This window comes from Zingiber officinale, chromosome 6B, assembly GCF_018446385.1.
Source record: "Zingiber officinale cultivar Zhangliang chromosome 6B, Zo_v1.1, whole genome shotgun sequence".
Lineage (NCBI taxonomy): Eukaryota > Viridiplantae > Streptophyta > Magnoliopsida > Zingiberales > Zingiberaceae > Zingiber > Zingiber officinale.
Window position 1 is genome coordinate 134,539,122 of NC_055996.1, and position 20,378 is coordinate 134,559,499.

Sequence of the window (20,378 nt, forward strand, 5' to 3'; positions counted from 1 at the left end):
CATCAATTTTGGGCTGAAGCCATAAATACAACAAATTATATTTAAAATAGAATTCTTATTAACAAACTTCACAATAAAACTCCTTATGAAATGCATTATAATAAAATTCCAAATCTAAACTATTTAAAAGTTTTTGGGTGTAAAGTTCATATTTTAAATACTAAAGATTACTTAGGAAAATTTACACCCAAATCAAACCAAAGAATCTTTTTAGGGTACTCCACAACCAGTAGGGCCTATAGAGTCTATAACCAAAATACCCTAAAAGTTGAAGAAGCAACTAATATAATATTTGATGAAGAAAATAATCTACCTAACTTAAATGAAAATGTTGACATCAATCCAAGAATTATTGAAGACGATGAAATTCATCCCAACACTAATAAACCAGAGGAACCGATTTCTGACCCAAATATAAGACCAACTAGAGTAAGTACCTCTCACCCACCTGACCAAATTTTGGGTGATCCAAACCTAGGAGTCAGAACCAGATCCTCATATAGGAACCTAAGTCAGATTGCCCTTATTTCAAAGATTGAGCCTAAGACTATAGAAGAGGCCCTACCCGACCCAGACTGGATCATTGCTATGCAAGAAGAGCTAGCACAATTCGAAAGAAACCAAGTCTGGGAACTTGTACCTAAACCCATAGATAAGTCCATAATTGACACCAAATGGGTATTTAGGAACAAATTGGATGATCATGGTGAAATAGTTAGAAATAAGGCCAGACTAGTAGCCAAAGGATTCAGTCAGGTTGAGGGTTTAGACTATGACGAAACCTATGCACCAGTAGCTAGGCTCGAATCCATTAGGATGTTGCTAGCCTATGCAGCACATAAAGGGTTTAAGTTATACCAAATGGATGTAAAATTCGCGTTCCTAAATGGGTTCATTAAGGAAGAGGTTTATGTAAACCAACCCCCAGGATTTGAGGATCTAGACTACCCTAATTATGTATTTAAACTGAAAAAGGCCTTATATGGACTTAAACAAGCTCCTAGAGCATGGTATGAACGGTTATCCAATTACTTAACATCCAAAGGCTTTAATCAAGGTCACATAGATCCAACCATATTTGTAAAAACTATAGAAAAAGACATCTTTATAGCCCAAATCTATGTTGATGATATAATTTTCGGATCAACTAACTCTAAATTTCTAAAAGAATTTGTTAAATTAATGGAAAATGAGTTTGAAATGAGTATGGTTGGAGAACAAAATTTCTTCTTAGGTTTACAAATTAAACAAACGAAAGATGGAATCTATATTTACCAAACTAAATATGCTAAAAAATTAATTAAAAAATTTGGCATGGAAAACTCAAAAATTATAAATACCCCAATGGCCACTAACATCAACATTGACTCTGACCCAGAAGGAAAATCAGTAGACCCAAAGTATTATAGAAGTATAATAGGAAGCCTACTCTACCTAACTGCAAGTCGGCCAGATATAATATTTGCAGTTGGTATGTGCGCAAGATACCAGTCTTGTGCAAAATAATCACATCTAACATATGTCAAAAGAATACTTAGATATATAAAAGGCACCCTCAATAACTCCGGACAGGATCAAATAACATTAAATAGGATAATATGGAAGCTCGTCCGAAAAGATATAAAAAAGGGATGTCTGGTATGATAAAAGGAATGAAAAAACTTATCTTGAGTATTTACTATTTTCCTCTCCTTTTTGTTGCTGGAGGACCAAAGTCAGGACCCCTTCTCTTATTCTGATTTTATTTTACAAAGAATAATGTTTTCATCTCGTCAACGGAAATGTCACCTCTCCGGCTATCCAACTTCGCGCTCTCGGACAAGTTCAGGCTTCATAATCCTGAATTCTTTTTGCTATCATAATCCTGCAATTTTAGGTTTGCTTCACGTATCCTGCAATTAGGGTGTGTTTGGTTCAAGGTTATCACTGATAACCTTGGTAGGTTATCACTGATAACCTTGGTAGGTTATCAACAAAAATCTTGTTTGGTTTAGGTAATGAGTGATTTCCGCCACGTCAACAATTTGGGAATACAACCAGGAATCAGAAAACCTTGAAAGCCTAAGGTTTTCTACGATCCTGGGGTTATCATATTATTTTTTCCAAAATTACCCACCCAGACCAGCAACTTGTCCTTTCCTCTCCTCGCCTGGCACTCACGACCTTCGCTTCCTCTTAACTCTCCCTTTCCTCCTTCGTTCCTTTCTTCTGCAGATTAAACACGCCACCTTTCGATGGAGTCAACAACCTTGGTTTTTTGTTGTCAACGCCAACGAGCTGAGCACCTTCTTCAGATTAACTCTCTCTTTCCTCCTTCTGCAGATTAACTCTCCCTTTCCTCCTTCGTTCCCCTTTGTCCTTTTTCTTCGGCATGTTCCACCTTCCACCCACAACCCTCGACATCACCAGCAACGATAGATTCAGATCTAGCGTCAGGTTCCTATCGGAGCTAGTCACGGAGGAGGAGGACGCTGCCTTTGTGACACCAATCGTGGCGGTGTTTCCATTTATCACGCCTCAAATCATATTATAATGTGATTTTTATTTTTTAAAAATTTAAATTAATTGATTAATCAATTCCTAATTTAATAGAATAATTTAAATATTTTTTTTCAATGCTAATATTATTAATGGTAATATAGTAAATATAAAATTAGGTTATATCATTAATTAGATTGAATCAAAACACTAAGATTATATTTTATTCCCTATAATCTTAATTATGTGATTATTAAATAATCATATAACCAAATTTATACACTATGACTTGAATCAAACACATCCTCCTAATGCTTTTCTTTTATTTATTGGATCCAATTTTCATTAGTACAATGCTTACAAGTATAGATCATCTCTTGCAAGCCTGGGCGTCGGTACCAGCACCAGCGGCCGCGCCTTCTTCATCACGATCCCAAACTTCTCCTCCATGTCCGCCGCCTCCTTTCCTATTCCCTCCGGCGCCCGCCACTCGAACGAGTGCACCAGCGTCGCCACCATGTACGACACCATAAGCTCCGCCATCGCCACCCCCGCGCATATCCTCCGCCCCGACCCGAACGGGAGGTACCTGAAGTCGTTGCCGCTGAAATCCCAGCCCCGCTTCCCAGCGTCGCCGCCGTCTGCGAACCTCTCCGGCCGGAACTCCAGCGGGTCCTCCCATACCTCCGGGTCCCGGTGGATGGCCCACACGTTGACGAACACTCTCGCGCCGGCGGGGACGGAGTAGCCGCCGACGACGCAAGTGGCGCTCGGGCAGTGGGGGACCATCAGAGGCAGGGCCGGGTGCAGGCGGAGCGTCTCTTTGATGACGGCGGCGAGGTAAGGGAGACGACCGATGTGGGACTCTTCGACGACTGCGTCGGGACCCACCACCATGTCCACCTCCGCTTGGGCTCGCCGGAGGATCTCGGGCTTATGTAGCATCTCGGCCATTGCCCATTCTACCGTGTTGGATGTGGTCTCTGTTCCGCCTACCACCATGTCCTGCCAAATTACACGATTTCACAAAATCGAAAGAACTCGAAATCAAATTCTGCGAGGTCCCTTGATTCATGGAGCACTTCATGAATGGAGCAGAACAGTGACACTTACCAAGAGCAGAGCTTTGACGTTAGTCATGGTGAAGGGCGTTTTCCCGTCGCCGCCTTCCTTCTCCAGCCTCAGCATGAACTCCAAGAAGTCTTTTCCTTCGCCTACGCCGCCGCCTTCCTTCTTTCTCCTCATCTCGATGATATCTTCGAAGATGCGGTCGAATCGGCGCAGGAACACGCCCATACGGCGCTGGATCCCCTGGAGATCCATCCACGCCACCGCCGGGAAGAAGTCCGACACGTCGGGCCGCCCGAGTAGCTCGGTGATCTCCGCCACCACCTCCCGGAACTCCTTCCCCACCGTGCTCCTCCTCTTCACTTCGGCACCCTCCAGCGTGGCGCCCCACAGCGTTCCCGTCACCGTGTTCCACGTCGCCAGGAACATCTCCGCGCCGACGTCCACCGGGGTCCCCGCCTGCGCCCTGATGTTTGCCGCCGCCGCGCGCATCTCCCGGCGCCGCAGCGCGTAGACGACGTCGAGCCCCGCGGGGCAGAGCATCTCGCGGACGGTCACGCGGCGCAGCATCCGCCACTTGGGGCCGTTGGGGTTCCACACGATGTTGGCGTCGCCGCCGTAGGCGACGCGGGAGGAGGCGGGGACGTCGCGGTTAGCGAAGGCGGCGTCGTGGTCGCGGAGGATTTCGCGGGCGAGGGCGGGCGAGGAGATTACGACGCCGAGCTTGGCGCCGAGGCGGAGGCTGAAGATGGGGCCATGGGTGCGGGCGAGACGGCTGAAGTGCGCGTGGAGGTCTGACTGGAGGAGGGGGAGGCTGCCAAGGAGTGGGAGGCCGCGTGGGCCGGGAGGCAGAGGAGGACCACCATTGCGTCGGCGGGCAAAGGCAGCGTGGACGAGGGCGGCGAGGAGGAAGGCGAGGGCGGCGAAGGCGTAGAAGAGGAAGGCCATTGCCTCCGATTGATCGGCGAGCAGCATTATTTAATTGCGTAAGACATGTTACTGATAATTGTATTTAATTAAATTTACATTTAATTACGTACTCAGGAATAAGACAGGAATAAGGAAGAAGTTGATTCCTCTGAAGTTGGCGAGATGCTGATTTTGTCGTCCACGCAATTAGATATACGAGGACTCCTTCATCTAGTGACGTTAACGCACGTATCCTGGCGCCCGGCCCAGCTACCACAACCGAAGAGTATTCAGATTATCATTCAATTATTCACACGTTCATCCCTAAGTTATAATAAATTTATAAAAAAAAATTCTTTTAAACGGGATGTATAACCAAAATATGCTTGACTTCTTGGTAGTCCATCGTGAGCATTTTTTTATTTATCTAATGATTAGTAAAAATATTTTATGAGGTTGAGTTGATCATTTTAGGATTAATCAATGAGACTAACTGAATTTATCATTTTTTTTATTAATGCACTTGTCCCGTTCCCGAGGTTATAGTAGTGTGGTAGGACATCTAGATTGTCGCCTATTTTGTAGAAATTTTTTCCTTTAAATGGGGTGCGCAACCAAATGATAATGGGCTCTTGGGTTGCCCGTCGCGCACTCTTTCTGATTTACCATGGTAGCTGGTGGAAAAATTGCGTAGGGTCGAACTGGTCACCCAGGGCTAGTCAATGGCAGGGCATCCAGGTTGTCACCTAGGTACTCGCGGTTCAATCACTAGCTATAGCGAATTGGCAAGAAACTTTCCTCCAAATGGGGTGCGCAATCAAAGGATGCTAGGTTTCTTGGGCGTCTACCACGAGCGCTTCCCCGATTTATCCTAGTGGCCAGTGGAAAAATTCCGTGGGGCCGGGCCGATCACCCCAGGACTAATCAATTAGGCTAACTGAGTTTAAAAAAGTTAACACACCTGTCCTACCCTTGGTATAGCCGAGTTGATTATCACATATTAGATTTGTAGAATTGAAAAAAGGCTAAATCTCGGCAAAAATTAAGAAATTATCCTTTCATGTGATGACTATCTTTGATTTTCTAATTTACTCCCTCCTAATAGTGTAGGATAGTCGTGAGGAGGCGATAAGATGATGGATTTCACCTTTTGCAGAATTAACTCACATGTTCCTCTAGACTAAGATATAGGGGAGGACGTCAAGTTGACATCTAGATATTTATGATTCGATTCTCAACTATAATTTATAAAGATTTTTTCTCTGGATGGAACGCGTAACCATAGTATGTTAGGCTTTTGGGCTGTCCACCATGAGGATTTCCTGATTTACCCTAGCGTCCGCTAGAAAACTTCCGTAGGATCGGACAAGTCGCCCTAGGTCCAGTGTTACCTAGTTCATTATTTTCTTATTAACACACCTATTTTTGGGCCAGTCGCCCCAGATTCAATGTTACCTGATACATCACTTTTTTGTTGTTGTTTTTCCACCCCTAACTATTTAATGGTCGATTATAAGCTAACCTGTAATTTATATCTCTTCACATAATTTTAGGACGAACTATGAGGGACGACTAGAATCAACTTAATCATCTTTTACTACAAAAGTTAACGCACCTACTTTGGTTCTCACGAGGTGCCCAATTGGCTCGTAGGTAACATATTTGCTACAAGTAGGAATCAAATCTTGGGGAACACATGCTTTTGGGAAAAAAAAAATTTGTTGATTCTAAAGACATGAAATACAAAAATATGAAATTTGTAAAACTCACAGTGATCTTTCATAGTAGATCTTGATCTTCACTTTTTATACAAAATGAAAAACTCACAATGATGCTCGGAGAAGAAGATCGGGGAAGATATTGAAGAATAACTTGTCGTCGGAAGAATGATCACAAACGAATCAGAAAGTTCTTCAAGATTCCACGAACCAAAACCCTCTTACGCCTCGATGTTCTTCTTCTTAGTAAGACATACAGTCTCAGTAGAATTCCGACAGCACTTTTGTTGTGCTTTAATCTCCTCCACGTACACAACGCATCAACCTTTTCCTGATGCTTGCATCCCCCTTATGCATCAATTGTCTTGGACGCGGAAGATGAGTACTCTTCCACTACCTCCAGTAATGGAGGAAGGCGAAAGGGTTAGAAGATAAAAGGGAAGAGGCACCCTTTCATCTTCGTAACTCCTACATCTCCCATTCGTCTTAGTCAATCCATAAAGATTAAATTAGTTACAAAGACCGTGTAAGTCACATAGACTATATTATAATCAAGCAATAAAAACTCAAACAAAACATTAATTAGTCACAAAGACCAAATCAAAATATCCAATCCATATGTTAGGAAAAATTATTCGTGCGACAACAAAAATATTGAGTAATTATTACTAAAAAAATTATTATACCTTACACAGCTGTTCTATAAAAACGAATTAAAGACATTTATAAGGGAAATGGCATGAGATTTAAATTACAAAGACCACGTCTCGAATCATATTTGCCATCTTTGAAGCCAAAAACTCAGAAAGACAGAAAATCTAAAGTCTTTTGAGATTTCAATCAAAAAGAGAAGTGGATAACATACAGTGAAGTTTTTCCATCCAATTATTGATTGTTACGGTCGGAGTTGGCATCTAGGCGTAGCCCACTCCCGAGCCTGATTGCAGATCGACGTCGAACCATGACGCAATTATCGGAGCACCCTAGAAATCGAGTGATCGAGCAAGTGTGACACGGATGAAAGACATATTTTTTGAGAAAAAATGTGAGGTATAGGAGTAAAAATAGTCCGTAACTAAATATAAATAGGTAAATTATGAAAAACATTTTATTGTGATAACCTTTAATTTGTATAGAAAAGATTTGTAAGTGAGGTATATGACTATACACTATCTCACTTATTTGTTATTACCTTCTCTATTTCTGAGGCATAGACTTGTGTTAGACAGTGAGACGCGAAGATTTGAGCAATAGAAATCAACCATTTGACACATTTGATGCTTATGGAATTATGAAGAGCATGTTTATTATAGAATCAGAACGATCAAATTCAAAATACAACATATATAATTAATTAAGATCCATAACCATCAATTCCCACGATCTAACTCATACAGAAATTCCAGTCCGTTTAAAAGGAAATCTAAGTAATTTCCCCGGAAATCTTGAAGATTAATTCAGAGACCGACGCGGACGGTTCCGGCGCTGACTCCGTTGCACTCGGGGCACACCTGGACGCTGCCGTCGCCGCCGCAGTCCACGCACAAACAGAGGTGGTTGCAGGGCATCACCGCCACCGTCGCCGCCGCCTTCCCGCATCTCAAGCACGCCATGGGTCCCTCGCCGGCGGCTGCGGCGCCTTCCCCCTCCGCCTCCTGCTCTACGGCCAAATCAATCAGATGCTTCTGCTCCACCAAGGTCCGGCACAGCGCCACCGCGGCCTCGTACGTCGACGCCTCGATCTCGGCCTCGACGAGCATGATGCCCTGCAGGATCCACCCGATCTCCCGCATCCTGTTCTCGAGATCGCGCTGCATCTCCCGGATCCTACACAGCAGCACAACCTCCGCCACGCAATCGATAGTGCTCGTCGTGTCTCCCTGCCCCTCCGCCGCCAACCGCCGCCACAACGCTTCCTCCTGCAAATAAAACAATGATGAAACAGCATTCGAGAACTGCAACTAAAACTAACAGCGCACTTGAGTTCGCCGAAGCTTCTTGAGTTCGCGGTGACAATGACTGGAGGTCCGCATTATATTCTCGAACTCTTCTGGGTCCGGCAACTCCGGAAATCGATCAGTATCATGCTGCTCCGGAGGCGGCGCCAGAGGGACCTCCATAATCTCCGGCGGCGGCGTCACGCTCTCTGCAACCACAAAGTTCACGCGCACTCGCATCACGGTCAATGGATCGATTTTATGCATTAACAACCATGAATCTTTGGACTCACCTCCGCCGGCGCCGTTCATCTCCTCCGCCGTCAAAGTTTCCTGATCCTCCACCCTGCGCGGATGCACGCTGATCTTAGAACGTAACAACGAATTAAACAGCTAAATAAATGATCAAACTAAATAATACAGAAGATCCTGCGGAGGCTGATCGCGATTTGGTGGAACCGTTTGATCCGAACGGAAATCCATGGAAATTGCAACAAAGAGAAGGATTGCTGGGAGAAATGGTAATGGTTTTTGATTGAATTAAGGCGCGCGCTTATAAAGACTCAGCCACGCGCCAAATTTGTTAAATGGTAAATAGATTTTTTTTTTTAAAAAAAAGAAAAGCTAATACTTGCCTTTTGATCAAGATACAGTATAAATTTTTCCATTTTTTTTAAGTTCGTTTATTAAGATACACTAAATATAGACTCGTGATAAAAGATAACGTCTCAATAAACAAAATTTATCAATAAACAAAATTTAATGAATAGAACAGTCATCTTGTGAACAATGAAGTTGTAATGATGGAATTTGAGCCCAATCGACCTGACTTATGCAGGCTCGAGTTTAGTAGAGTCTAATTTGAGTGATATTCTCCTAAATTTATCCATCAACGAGAAATGCCCATACATTTAGTGCGAAAATGCGAATTACTAACCCTAAATTAACGGAGGATCTCGAATAACTATGCCCATATTGTTATGAATTGTTAACTAAAAGTGTAAATGCTTGTCTATTAAGTGGTATTTACATTTGTACTATTGCTATCGTTGATATTGTCGTTAGTAGAATAGATCTTAAATGCATCTCGAAGAAGTGCCTAGGATGGATCCCGAATAATCATGTTCATATTTATTAAGTTTTATTACTTTACATATCTATCCGTGAACATCCCGTGAGCACATAATAATAATAATAATATTATTATTATTATTACTTTCACTTCCTTTTGACCTAAATTCTAAACTTTAAAAAAAATAATTAAAAAATAATAATACTAGGTGCTCACATTATGCTCATGGATGGATGTGTAAGATAAGATTTCATCATATTTGTTATTATTATTAATATATAAATCTAAAACAACTGGGATGAATCTTAACAAATTAGATCCATATTGTCATTGTTAACATAAATTGTAAATAGTTCTCCCATAAGTACTTGAAATTGTACCATTGCTATCATTAGATCTTAAATGGATGTCAAATAACTATGTCTATATTATCATTATTAGTACAAGTCTTAAATAATTTCCATTAACAACCGTCTAAATTGATAATCTAAACGTCGTCTAAATTGGTAATCTTATTATTCATAAAGCAATCATCTTGCAACCTTTCACAAGAGTGATCCTGTCTAAAAACTAGAGAGATAGCATGCTGGATAGGTTACTATAATGTTCACTGAGAGAAGACTTTTAATCAGTGAAAAGACCACGAACTAGAGCGAAATCCTCCCTGTACACACTCAAGAGATCAAACAAACGTCAGTGCCAAAAACCAAGGAAGGGGTCCCTAGCGAAAACTCTCCGACACTCAAGTCAGTTAAGTGTCCGAGCAAAAAGTAGAGCAATAGTTGGGTAGCTGAGAGTGAGCATAGTAAAAATAGGTTCCAAGCGTATCTCACTATCGAAGAGGACTCCCCTTTATACATCACTTTTATAACCTCCGTAATCATGAGATGACAGAGAATATCGGATGTTAGAAGCAGCCGAGTAAGGGAATATGTATAGCGTAGGAGGTGTATAGTCACAGTCCGAGAAATCCTCTGTTATCCGTGTGCACCCTTTTTACAACTTACGCCATTAATGCAGCAGTTGAAGAATATGCAGTCGCAATGGGTCAGCTGATAGAAAGTGTAGAGTCATCTTCGAGGAAGATTTCATTGAATACTCATGTAACAACAAAAGAATATTCTCTAACAAGCAGTTGTTATTCTATGATAGGTTGTTGCGATTCTCTGATAATGTGATCCTCCAAAGATATCCCGGCCAGATATTCAGCCGACCGGATGTATATATAAAAGTAAAGTACTTAGTATGGTAGGGCATTCGACCCTTAAGACTGCTCGGATATATATCATGTAATACTGGAAATCTGATTCTGAAGTAATGGGAAACCATGTTATCATTGTTAGCATAGATCATAAATAGTCCTCTCATAAGTACTTGAAATTGTACCATTGCTATCGGTAGACTTTAAATGGACATCAAATAGCTATGTCTATATTATCATTATTAGTACAAGTCTTAAACAATTTCCATTAGCAACCATCTAAATTGGTAATCTTATTATTATCCGTAAAGCAATCATCTTGCAACATTTCACCAAGAGCATATGGATCGATAAGACTAGTGAACAGTTTAAACTAAACTCGGCAGGGCTAATTATAGCAATGAGAACTCTTTTTCTCAAGCTATTTGATGTGGATTGAATCCTCCACCTCATTACCGGTTTGGCTGCACCAATTGTTTCGGGTTTGAATCTGGTAAAGCTTCAAATCCACTCCGACGATCTATTCCAAAACATGTAGGCCGATAACTCCTGTTCTTTTATATCCAAGCATGTTCTTCACCGAATCTGATTTTCACCTGAGGAGGTATTCACTCGAACTGGTCTTCACCCAAGCTGGTCTTCACCTGAGTGGCGCCAAAAGTGATATAGGTCGCCACTGCTCCCCCTGGTTGCACAACCGTAGTTCTCTGTTTTGATCTAAATCTGACAGAGCGTTAGATCCCGTGCATCGGAGCAGGCCTTCTATTTGTAAGAATCTGGCAAAGTTTTTGATCCATCACACTCCTGCATGTGAGAATCCGATAAAGATTTTGAGCATGTCTCGGATCTACGAAGCAACACATGTCAACCTGACCCCTCTGATGGTTAAGTCAACACGGGATTGACAGAAAGAGTGTCTTCTTCGGGAGAAGGACTTGAGCTAGAAGAAAACATATTTTTTTTGTTGAACAAGGGTTTGAGCTAGAGCAAAACAATAAAGAATCATCACATTAGTTCATTCAGTCAACCATTGCGTTGACTTTAAGCTACTCACAGTGATCAGTTGTCGAATTGGTCATCCTCCTTCTCGGCGAGCTTCCTCCTCCTTATATAGTGCTGAAATCAAACTCCACATGGATAACCTCATGCTTTGGTTGTCAGCCTCTAGCATGGGCAGAAGTCAACCTCATGTGCAGGCAAAGGTAAGGATGATGTCACGTTTTGTCCGAGACAACATCTGACATCCTTGACATGCATAGGTTGTTGGGAAAAGGAATTATGGGAGAAGGAATAAAAGGATTATAGAAGAAAAATGTGGAAGAGGAGGAGAATCTCCACGTGGAAAAGGAGGAGAATAAAATAAAAAACTCAATTTACTTTATTCATGAAAAAAGTACAAATTTATAGGCTTATTAAATAAGCATCAATCTCATATAATCATGACTTTTATTATTATTATTATTTTATCTCCACGAAACTTTTGTTCCTATCATGATTGTCACCTCATTTATTCTATCTCTATCCACTGCCACCTCATTTATTCTATTCTATCTATAATTAAGTTTACTTTTCAACATCCCCTCTTAAACTTAACTTTGTGACTCCAAGTAGATTCCACATTTTGATGAAATCTTCAAACTTCAGTGGCTTGGTAAAGATGTCAGCAACTTGATCTTTAGTCTTCACATAGACTAGCTCCACATCTTTGGTCTTCACATATTTGTGAATAGAATGAAAGTGAACATCAATATGCTTACTTCTTTGATGATATACAGGATTCTTCCCCAATACAATTGTCGATTTATTATCAATGCAAATTTGAGTTGCTTCATTTTGTTCAAATTCTATCTCCTTTAGCAAATTTCTTAGCCATATAACATGACTAACACATGAGGATGCCACAATGTACTCTGCTTCACAAGTGAAAAGAGTAACAATAGGTTATTTATTTGGCATCCAAGAAAATGACGTATCTCCAACAAACAATGCAAAGCCGGAAGTGCTTCTCCGGTCATCACAGTCTCTACCCCAATTACTATCTGAATATCCAACAAGTTAATAATTATTAGAGTGAGAATAAAATAATCCGTGATTTAGAGTACTTCGGACATAACGAGTCTCTTTAGGCTCCACCATGAACTTGCTCACAAGACCGACTTCATATAATATATCCAGTTGAGTGCAAGTTAGGTACCGCAAGCTTCCCACCAAGCTTTTGAAATGTGTGGGATTAATCGTCTTTCCTTCGTCACTCTTGGATAGCTTTGTTCCGTAGTTCACCGGTGTGTTAATTGGATTACAATCATCCATTCTAAATCTCTTGAAGACCTCCTTTGCATATTGTTCTTGAGTCATAAATATGCCATCAACTCCTTATTTCACCTCCAAGCCGAGAAAGTATGGCATAAGTCCCATATCAGTCATATCAAATGTTTTTGTCATAGCTTCCTTAAAAGATTTTATCATTTGAGGTGAACTTCCTGTCAAGATTAGATCATCTACATATAATGATACCAATAAGATGTTATCATTATTTGCTCTTACATAAAGAGCATGCTCATAATGACATTGCATAAAGTCATTTTCTTTGAAGTGTGTATCAATTCTTGAATTCCATGTTCTCGGTGCTTGCTTCAACCCATAGAGAGCTTTCTTCAACTTCAACATCTTTCTTTCTTGCCCCTTCTTGATGTATCCAGCTGGTTGTTCAACATAAACTTCTTCTTTTAAGTAGCCATTAAGAAATATCGATTTGACATCAAGCTGAAATATTTGCCACTTTAGTTGAGCAGCTAAAGAGATTATCAACCTTATAGTCTCCATTCGGGCAATGGGAGCAAACACTTCTACGTAGTCAATGCCGACCTTTTGTTTGTAGCATTTTGCTACAAGTCGCGTTTTGTACTTTTCTATTTCTCCTTGATCATTTTTCTTTACTTTATAAACCCACTTCACACCAATGGGTTTGTGGCCATCGGGCAAAGTAGTAAGATGTCAAGTTTCATTCTTCTCAATTGCCTTCATCTCTTCATCCATGGCTTTCTTTCATTTGCTATCTTTAATAGCTTCTTCAAAAGATACAATCTCTTCATTAACATAAAGATAAATGAGATTAAGTGGAGTTGTCACCTCATATAATTCTTGAAGACTCCTTGTCTTTTGTGGTGGAGGATTTTCTTCTCCAAGGATGATGAAGAAAAAGGCGACGGTGGTAGAGTTGGTTCGTTCTCCTTCACTTGTTCTTCTTCTTGAATCATCACCATATTAGTACTCCAATTCCAAGCATCATCTTCTTGAAATTCAACATTTCTACTTATGATAATAACTCTGTTCACTGATTATAGAGTCTGTAAGCCTTCGATCTTGCATCGTAGCCAATGAAAATGTAAGGTAAGCTTTTGTCATCAAGCTTCGTTCTTCTTTGATCCAAATGTGTGCATAGGTCATACACTCGAAAATCTTCAAATGAGATACGCATGGCTTGTATCCGGTCCATGCTTCTTGAGGTGTAATTCCTTCTAGATTCCTTATAGGAGATATATTTAGCAAATACACCGCACAGTTTACGTCTTCGACCCAAAATTCTTTAGGCACTTTTTTCGTTTTTAGCATACTTCAAACCCCATGTCAAGAATAGTTCGATTCTTCCTTTCAGCAACTCCATTTTGTTGAGGAGAGTAAGGTGCGGTTAAAGGCCTCCATATGCCATGATTTTTATAAAATTTTTAAAATTCTTTTGAGATGAATTCACCACCACGATCTGACCATATTGCCTTGATAGTATAACCTGATTGATTTTTTACCAATCCTTTGAATTCCTTGAACTTATCAAAAGCATCGCCTTTATTCATTAAAGTTTTTCTGTTGAAATCATCAATAAAGGTTAGAAAATATTGACGACCTCCAAAGGAGTTCGGAGTGATTGACCCACATATGTTTGTATGAATGAGTTCAAGAGGCTTCTTAGCTCAGTTGTGAGATTTATTCGGAAAACTTGTTCTAGGGTGTTTGCCAAGAACACACCCTTCACAAATATCATCTTGAGCATTAATATGAGGAAGACCATTCACCATTCCTTTGCTTGAGAGAAGCTTTAGATCTCTGAAGTTCACATGCCTGTATCTCATATGTCAGCCATGTACTATTCTTTATGTATGCACTTAAATATTTTGTAGTAACATACTTAATATCAAGAGAAAACATCCTATTTTTAGACATAGGAATATGAGCAATAAGTTTGCTTTGCTTTCTCAAACGAAGACTACCATCTTTTAGTTGCATATTAAAACCTTTCTCAAGCAATTGTCCAAGACTAATAATATTTGTTTTCATGTCGGGTATATAATAAACATTGGTGATGTATGTGTGAGCTCCATCTTTAAGTTTGATGAGAATCTTACCAACGCCTCTTACTTGGATTTTGGACACGTCTCCAAATGAGACATGTCCATTCACCGTTTCATCCAACTCGACAAACATATCTTTACCCCTGCACATATGATTGCTTTTCCGGAGTCTAAATACCACAAATTCTTGGTTGTGGAATCTCCATCCTTTCTTGCTAGCAAAACTACATCATTGTCATTGCCTTCTTTTGATGTGTAATTAGCATTCCCTTGCACATTGTTAGAGCGGCATTCCGTTGCATAATGTCCAAATTTGTTGCAAGTATAACATCTTACATTTCTTTTGTCATACCTTTGGTCTCTACCTTAATTGTTGTCTTTACTTCTATCTCGGTCTCGAGCAGAGCCCCTGCCACGACCTCTACCTCAACCACGTCCACAGAAGTCACCAGGGCCACCGTCGTTTTCTTGCAAACCTTTGGTTTTTGACTATTCTTTCTGGTCAATAATCATGAGCTTGATTAGTAGAGACTGTTCTATAGGCTCTGTCCGTCTTCTTTGCATTCTTGCTTCATGAGCTTGTAGAGAGGTTAATAGTTCTTGCACCTTCATTTCTTTCATATCTTTTGATTCTTCTATGGTCGCAACTACATAGTCATACCTTGGCTCCAACGAGTTTAGAATTTTCTCTACAACGCGACTATCCTCAATGTCATCGTCATTTCTTTTCAATTGGTTGACAATAACTAATATCCTTGTAAAGTAGTCTGATACACTTTCGGACTCTTTCATCTCCAACAATTCAAATTCCCCTCTCAGGATTTGAAGGTGAATACCTTTTGCTCTTTCATCACCTTTGTATGCTACTTGTAGGATCTCCCATGACTTTTTGGAAATTGTAGCTTCGACTACTTTCTCAAAAACAGCTTTATCAAGAGTTTTATAGATAAAGAAAAGAGTTTTCTTATCTTTTCTCTTTTGTTCATCCATTACTTCCATTTGGTCGACTCCTTTTTGAGGCGCTTTATAGCCTATTTCAATAATATCTCACAAGTTGTCGCTCTCTAGTAAGACACTCATTTGGATATTCCAATTACCATACTTCAAATCAGCAATACGAGGGATAAGAAGCATCGACATGGCTCTGATATCATTTTGTTGGAAAAAGGAATTATGGGAGAAGAAATAAAAGGATTATAGAAGAAAAATGTGGAAGAGGAGGAAAATCTCTACGTGGAAGAGGAGGAGAATAAAACAAAAAACTCAACTTACTTCATTCATGAAAAAAGTACATATTTATAGGCTTATTGGATAAGCATCAATATCAGATAATCATGACTTTTTTTATTATTATTTTATCTCCATGAAACTCTTGTTCCAATCATAATTGCCACTTCATCCATTATATCTCTATCCATTGTCACCTCATTTATTCTATTCTATCTATAATTAAGTTTATTTTTCAACATAGGTGAGGGGTCAACGGTTGACTTCACCTAATCGTACAGGATCTGGCGTGCACCCACTTTTGTCAAGTCACCCTCTCCTGTCAACCACTACTACACTCATGCTCATAACACTGCTTGATGTTAGGGTCTTGATCCTTGATTAGCAAAAAATGTCTTCACCGACGGTCGAGCAGCGACCTTAAACTCATGTCTTCATCAGTGGTTGAGAGACGACCTTAAACTCATGTCTTCATCAGTGGTCGAGAGACGACCTTAAACTCATGTCTTCATCAACGGTCGAGTGGAGACCTTAAACCCATGTCTTCATCAGCGGTCAAACGACGACCTTAAAACCTTGTCGTCATCAATGGTCTAGCGATGACCTTAAACCCTAATCTTCATCTGCGGTTGAGCGACGACCTTAAACCCTTGTCTTCACTGACTGTTGAGCGGCGACCTTAAACTCTTGTCGCCATCAACGGTCGAGCGGTCTCTAGAGGCATGACCATCGTACAGGCTCGGGCATCAGCCCATATCTGTGCTAGCGGTCCCTGGATGATTATTTGGTGCTCCGGAGCTCGGGATTTAGCACTGTTAGAGTCGCACCACTCATCCGTGGGTAGATGAATGACCGCCATTATGTGGCGCTGGTCACTCGGGGCAGACGGGGTTGAGGTTTCTCAGCCAGCCGACCTAGATGTGGATGTCGGTCGGACGCTGGACTTCCGAGTCTTCGACGGTGGAGGTGGTATGAAAGTGGTAGGTGGCACATAGATTGTCCCTTGTGGACCGAACAAAGACGACGTCCGATCGGATGAAAGCGAAGTATGTGGGACAACCTTCACTTGCTCGGAAGCAAGGGTGGAGGTCTCACCCCACTCGGATGAGAGACGTGGACTGGTGTTGGTTGGAGTTTGTGTCGCAGAGGTACTAGATCGGGCGGCAATCTCCGCGCGACGCCTCTTTCAGCTTATCAACGACTCCCCGGAAGAAGCCGATTCTGAGGCCTCGATGACTGGAATTACCGAAAGGTGCTCGACGGGGGATTCACTGCGACATTCGCTTCACCACCAACTGTATGGCTAGCTACTCCGTCGCTCCCTTGGGTTGGGGCTCCTATGCTCTCTCTGAGCAGATCCTCATGAGAGTCGACCGACTACAAGCCGCGGCTCTCCAACTCAGCCATGGTCGCAACATTGATCTCTACGTACGCGAGTTTGGATTTTCCAGTCAGGCGTGTGTGCAACATGACTTGAGCTGCAAGCTGCAAAAGAAAAAGAGAAATAAGTTCGATTCAAAAGTTAGACTAAGAAGGAGCATACCTAGGCTGAACGGAAGCCTTGTGCGATCGGACTCAAGCCAAATACATAGAGGATGCCCTCCAGCAGTAGCTTATGGATATTATATTTCTGACCAACCAAACTGGAAATCGCCTGAAGGTAGTTTGATCGACCCTTGTACCTGCCGAGCGATAGTGGATTTACAACCTCTAGCTTCCAGCCGGTAGGAAATCGGACCGATCAGGGAATTTGACAAAAAAAAAAATTAGTATTCCTTCCAATGTTTATTGGAGGACGACATCTTATCGAAAAAGACCAAGTCCACTCTGGCTTGGCATAGGATAGTCCCCGGCTCGGATAGTTTTGGATAATAGAAGTAGTGGAAGAGCCGGGCGGATAGAGGAATGTCGTGCAGACGAATAAAGAATACAATGCGGCACAACAGCCTAAAAGAGTTGGGCACTAGCTTATGGAGAGAAATACAAAAGTATTTGCAAACTGCAGAGAAGAATGGGTGGACAAGAATCGTAGACCGGCGATAAATTGGTCCCTAAAGAAACATACATAGCCCGGAGGTAGCTCATGGGGCCGATCAGACGAAGAAGGAAGGATAATTTCATAGGTCGGAAGAATTTCATATGCAGAGTTTAGGCTCTCTATGTCACCCCCATCGAATCTAGATTCGACGGAGGTGTACCAGAGGCCAGGAACAGGGACAGGAAGTTGAGAGGAACTTGACATTAGACATCAAAGATCGACAAGAACACAACAAGTTCAATCAAAAAAGAGAAAGAGGATGCTAAGAAATAACCAAATGAGCCAAATGAGAAGGAAGGCTTACGAGAAAGGGGAAAGATCGCCAGAGAAGAGAGCACAACGACAAATTCGTAGGAGAAGAGCACGCAGTAGCAAAATCTGAAGACAAAAGAGCGAAGTAGACGGCGACGACACACGCGAGGCTTATAAAGCTTGCGGTCGATCGACGACAACTGTCCGATCCAGGGTACACAAACCTAGAAATAAATCTAGCCGCTGAATTTGAAAATGGTACATGTCATGTCTGGCGGATGTCCGCCCGTCACATCAGGCATGCGGTGGCAATATAGGGCACATGCCCTTCAATCAAAAGGTCGCATTTAAAGTCTTTAATTAAAAAAGCATGGCCACGTGCTCAGCCATAATCTTCGAGGATTTACATGGATTTCGAGAAATTTGAATGATGTCCGCCAAAATCATGCCCGCCTGAAGGGATACCATGAAGGTCAAAAATTTTGAAAAGTATTGCTGACCATCTTCTTGATCCGCACACCATCTTCTCGATCGGCCAAGGCAAAGTAAAGTCGAGTGGCGTTGGTTCAGGGGTCTCTTAGCAGTTAATGAACCGCGCATAGTCCAATCAGGCATTAAGGCACCAACTGTCCAATCAGTCGGACTTACAGCCTCTTCGACTAGACTTGAAGGGGAGACTTGTGATGCAGAGGTAAGAGCTTACGTGGCACAGGTCAATAGTCATGGTGTAGATCAAAGTCAAAGTGATCAACACCAGGGTTCAAGCAAGGTTGATCCAAGCAGGAGTGACTACATCAGCCGATCAGAATGATGTTGCCCAATCGGCATGAAATCAGTCCGAGTGGACCACCCGTCCGGTCGGATATGGCACTGACATCAGTCACGCAAAGTAACAAAAGAGAAGACTAAAAGTCTTGTGGAAGAGAAAGCAAAGGAGAACGCTTCATCTGTCATTAAATACACAGAAGTCAAGATAAAGATGTCTTCTGTATATAATCAATATCATTAAACAGCGGAAGATGGAAGGTCACTAAAAAAGGTATAAAAGGGAATGACAGGTATGATAAAGGGGGCAAGAAAAATAAGTCTCGGTTTTTACCATTTTTCATTTTTTTCTTCCTCTGTTTCTAACTTAAGCGTCAGATGGCCAACGACAGGGACCCTTTCCTTGATTTTGGTTTTTATTTTACAAAAAGGAGCGAAGTTTTCATCCCATCAACAAAACTATCACCTCTTCGACTTTCCAATTTCGTGCTTTCAGATAGGATCAATACACTACAAAATTTTTATTTTTTAAAAGTTCTTATGGACTTATGATATATATATATATATATATATATATATATATATATATATATATATATATTTCAAAGAATAAAATTTTAATGATCAAGCTTAGATTTGTTTGTTTGGATAGAACACTGATCTTATGACCAATGAAGTTGCATTGACGGAATTTGAACCCAATCGACCTGACTTATGCAGGCTCGACTCTAATTTGAGTGAATGTTATTCACCAACGAGAAATGTCCATACGTGTAGTGCGAAAGATGTGAATTATTAAACTCTAAATGGATCTCAAATAACTTTTGTAGAGTAGGACCGATTGTCCCAGTATTATCTGATTCATTAATTTTTTTGAATTGTTATCAAAAAATGTAAATTGAGAAGTACGTCGAGTTTGGGTGATCGATCCAGTCCCATAAAATTCATTGATCATCAGGGTAAATCGAGAAGTGCTCGCAGCAGACAACCCAAGAGCCCAGCATCCTTTAATTGTGTGCCCCATTTGGAGGAAAATTCTTACAAATTCATCATAACTGGAACTCGAACCGCGGGTATCTGGGTGACAATCTGGATACCCTGCCGCTGCACCATAACCCCGAGGCTGGATCTCAACAAACTAGATCCATATTATCGTTAACATAGATTGTAAATACTCCTCCCATAAGTACTTGAAATTGTGCTATTCTTCAACCTCTAGCCACTTAACGATCAACTATAAATTGATCTCGTAATTTATTTTTCTTCACATAACCTAGGGACAAGTTGCAAGGGACACATGGGATGAACGTAATCATCTTTTACTATAATTAAAATTATACTATTACTATCGTTAGATCTTAAATGAA

At 41.2% G+C, this 20,378-nt stretch overlaps 1 protein-coding gene across 1 annotated transcript; it reads right to left on the reverse strand.

Annotated features, from left to right (window-relative positions):
• Positions 1-2,835: 2,835 nt before the first annotated feature.
• On the reverse strand, positions 2,836-4,507 carry LOC121991576 (flavonoid 3'-monooxygenase CYP75B137-like). Its single transcript, XM_042545564.1, has 2 exons — positions 3,592-4,507; positions 2,836-3,483 (listed from the first exon to the last, which is right to left on the reverse strand). The coding sequence occupies exons 1-2, from the start codon at positions 4,492-4,494 to the stop codon at positions 2,836-2,838; spliced, it is 1,551 nt and encodes a 516-aa protein (XP_042401498.1). The 5' UTR covers positions 4,495-4,507.
• Positions 4,508-20,378: the final 15,871 nt, after the last annotated feature.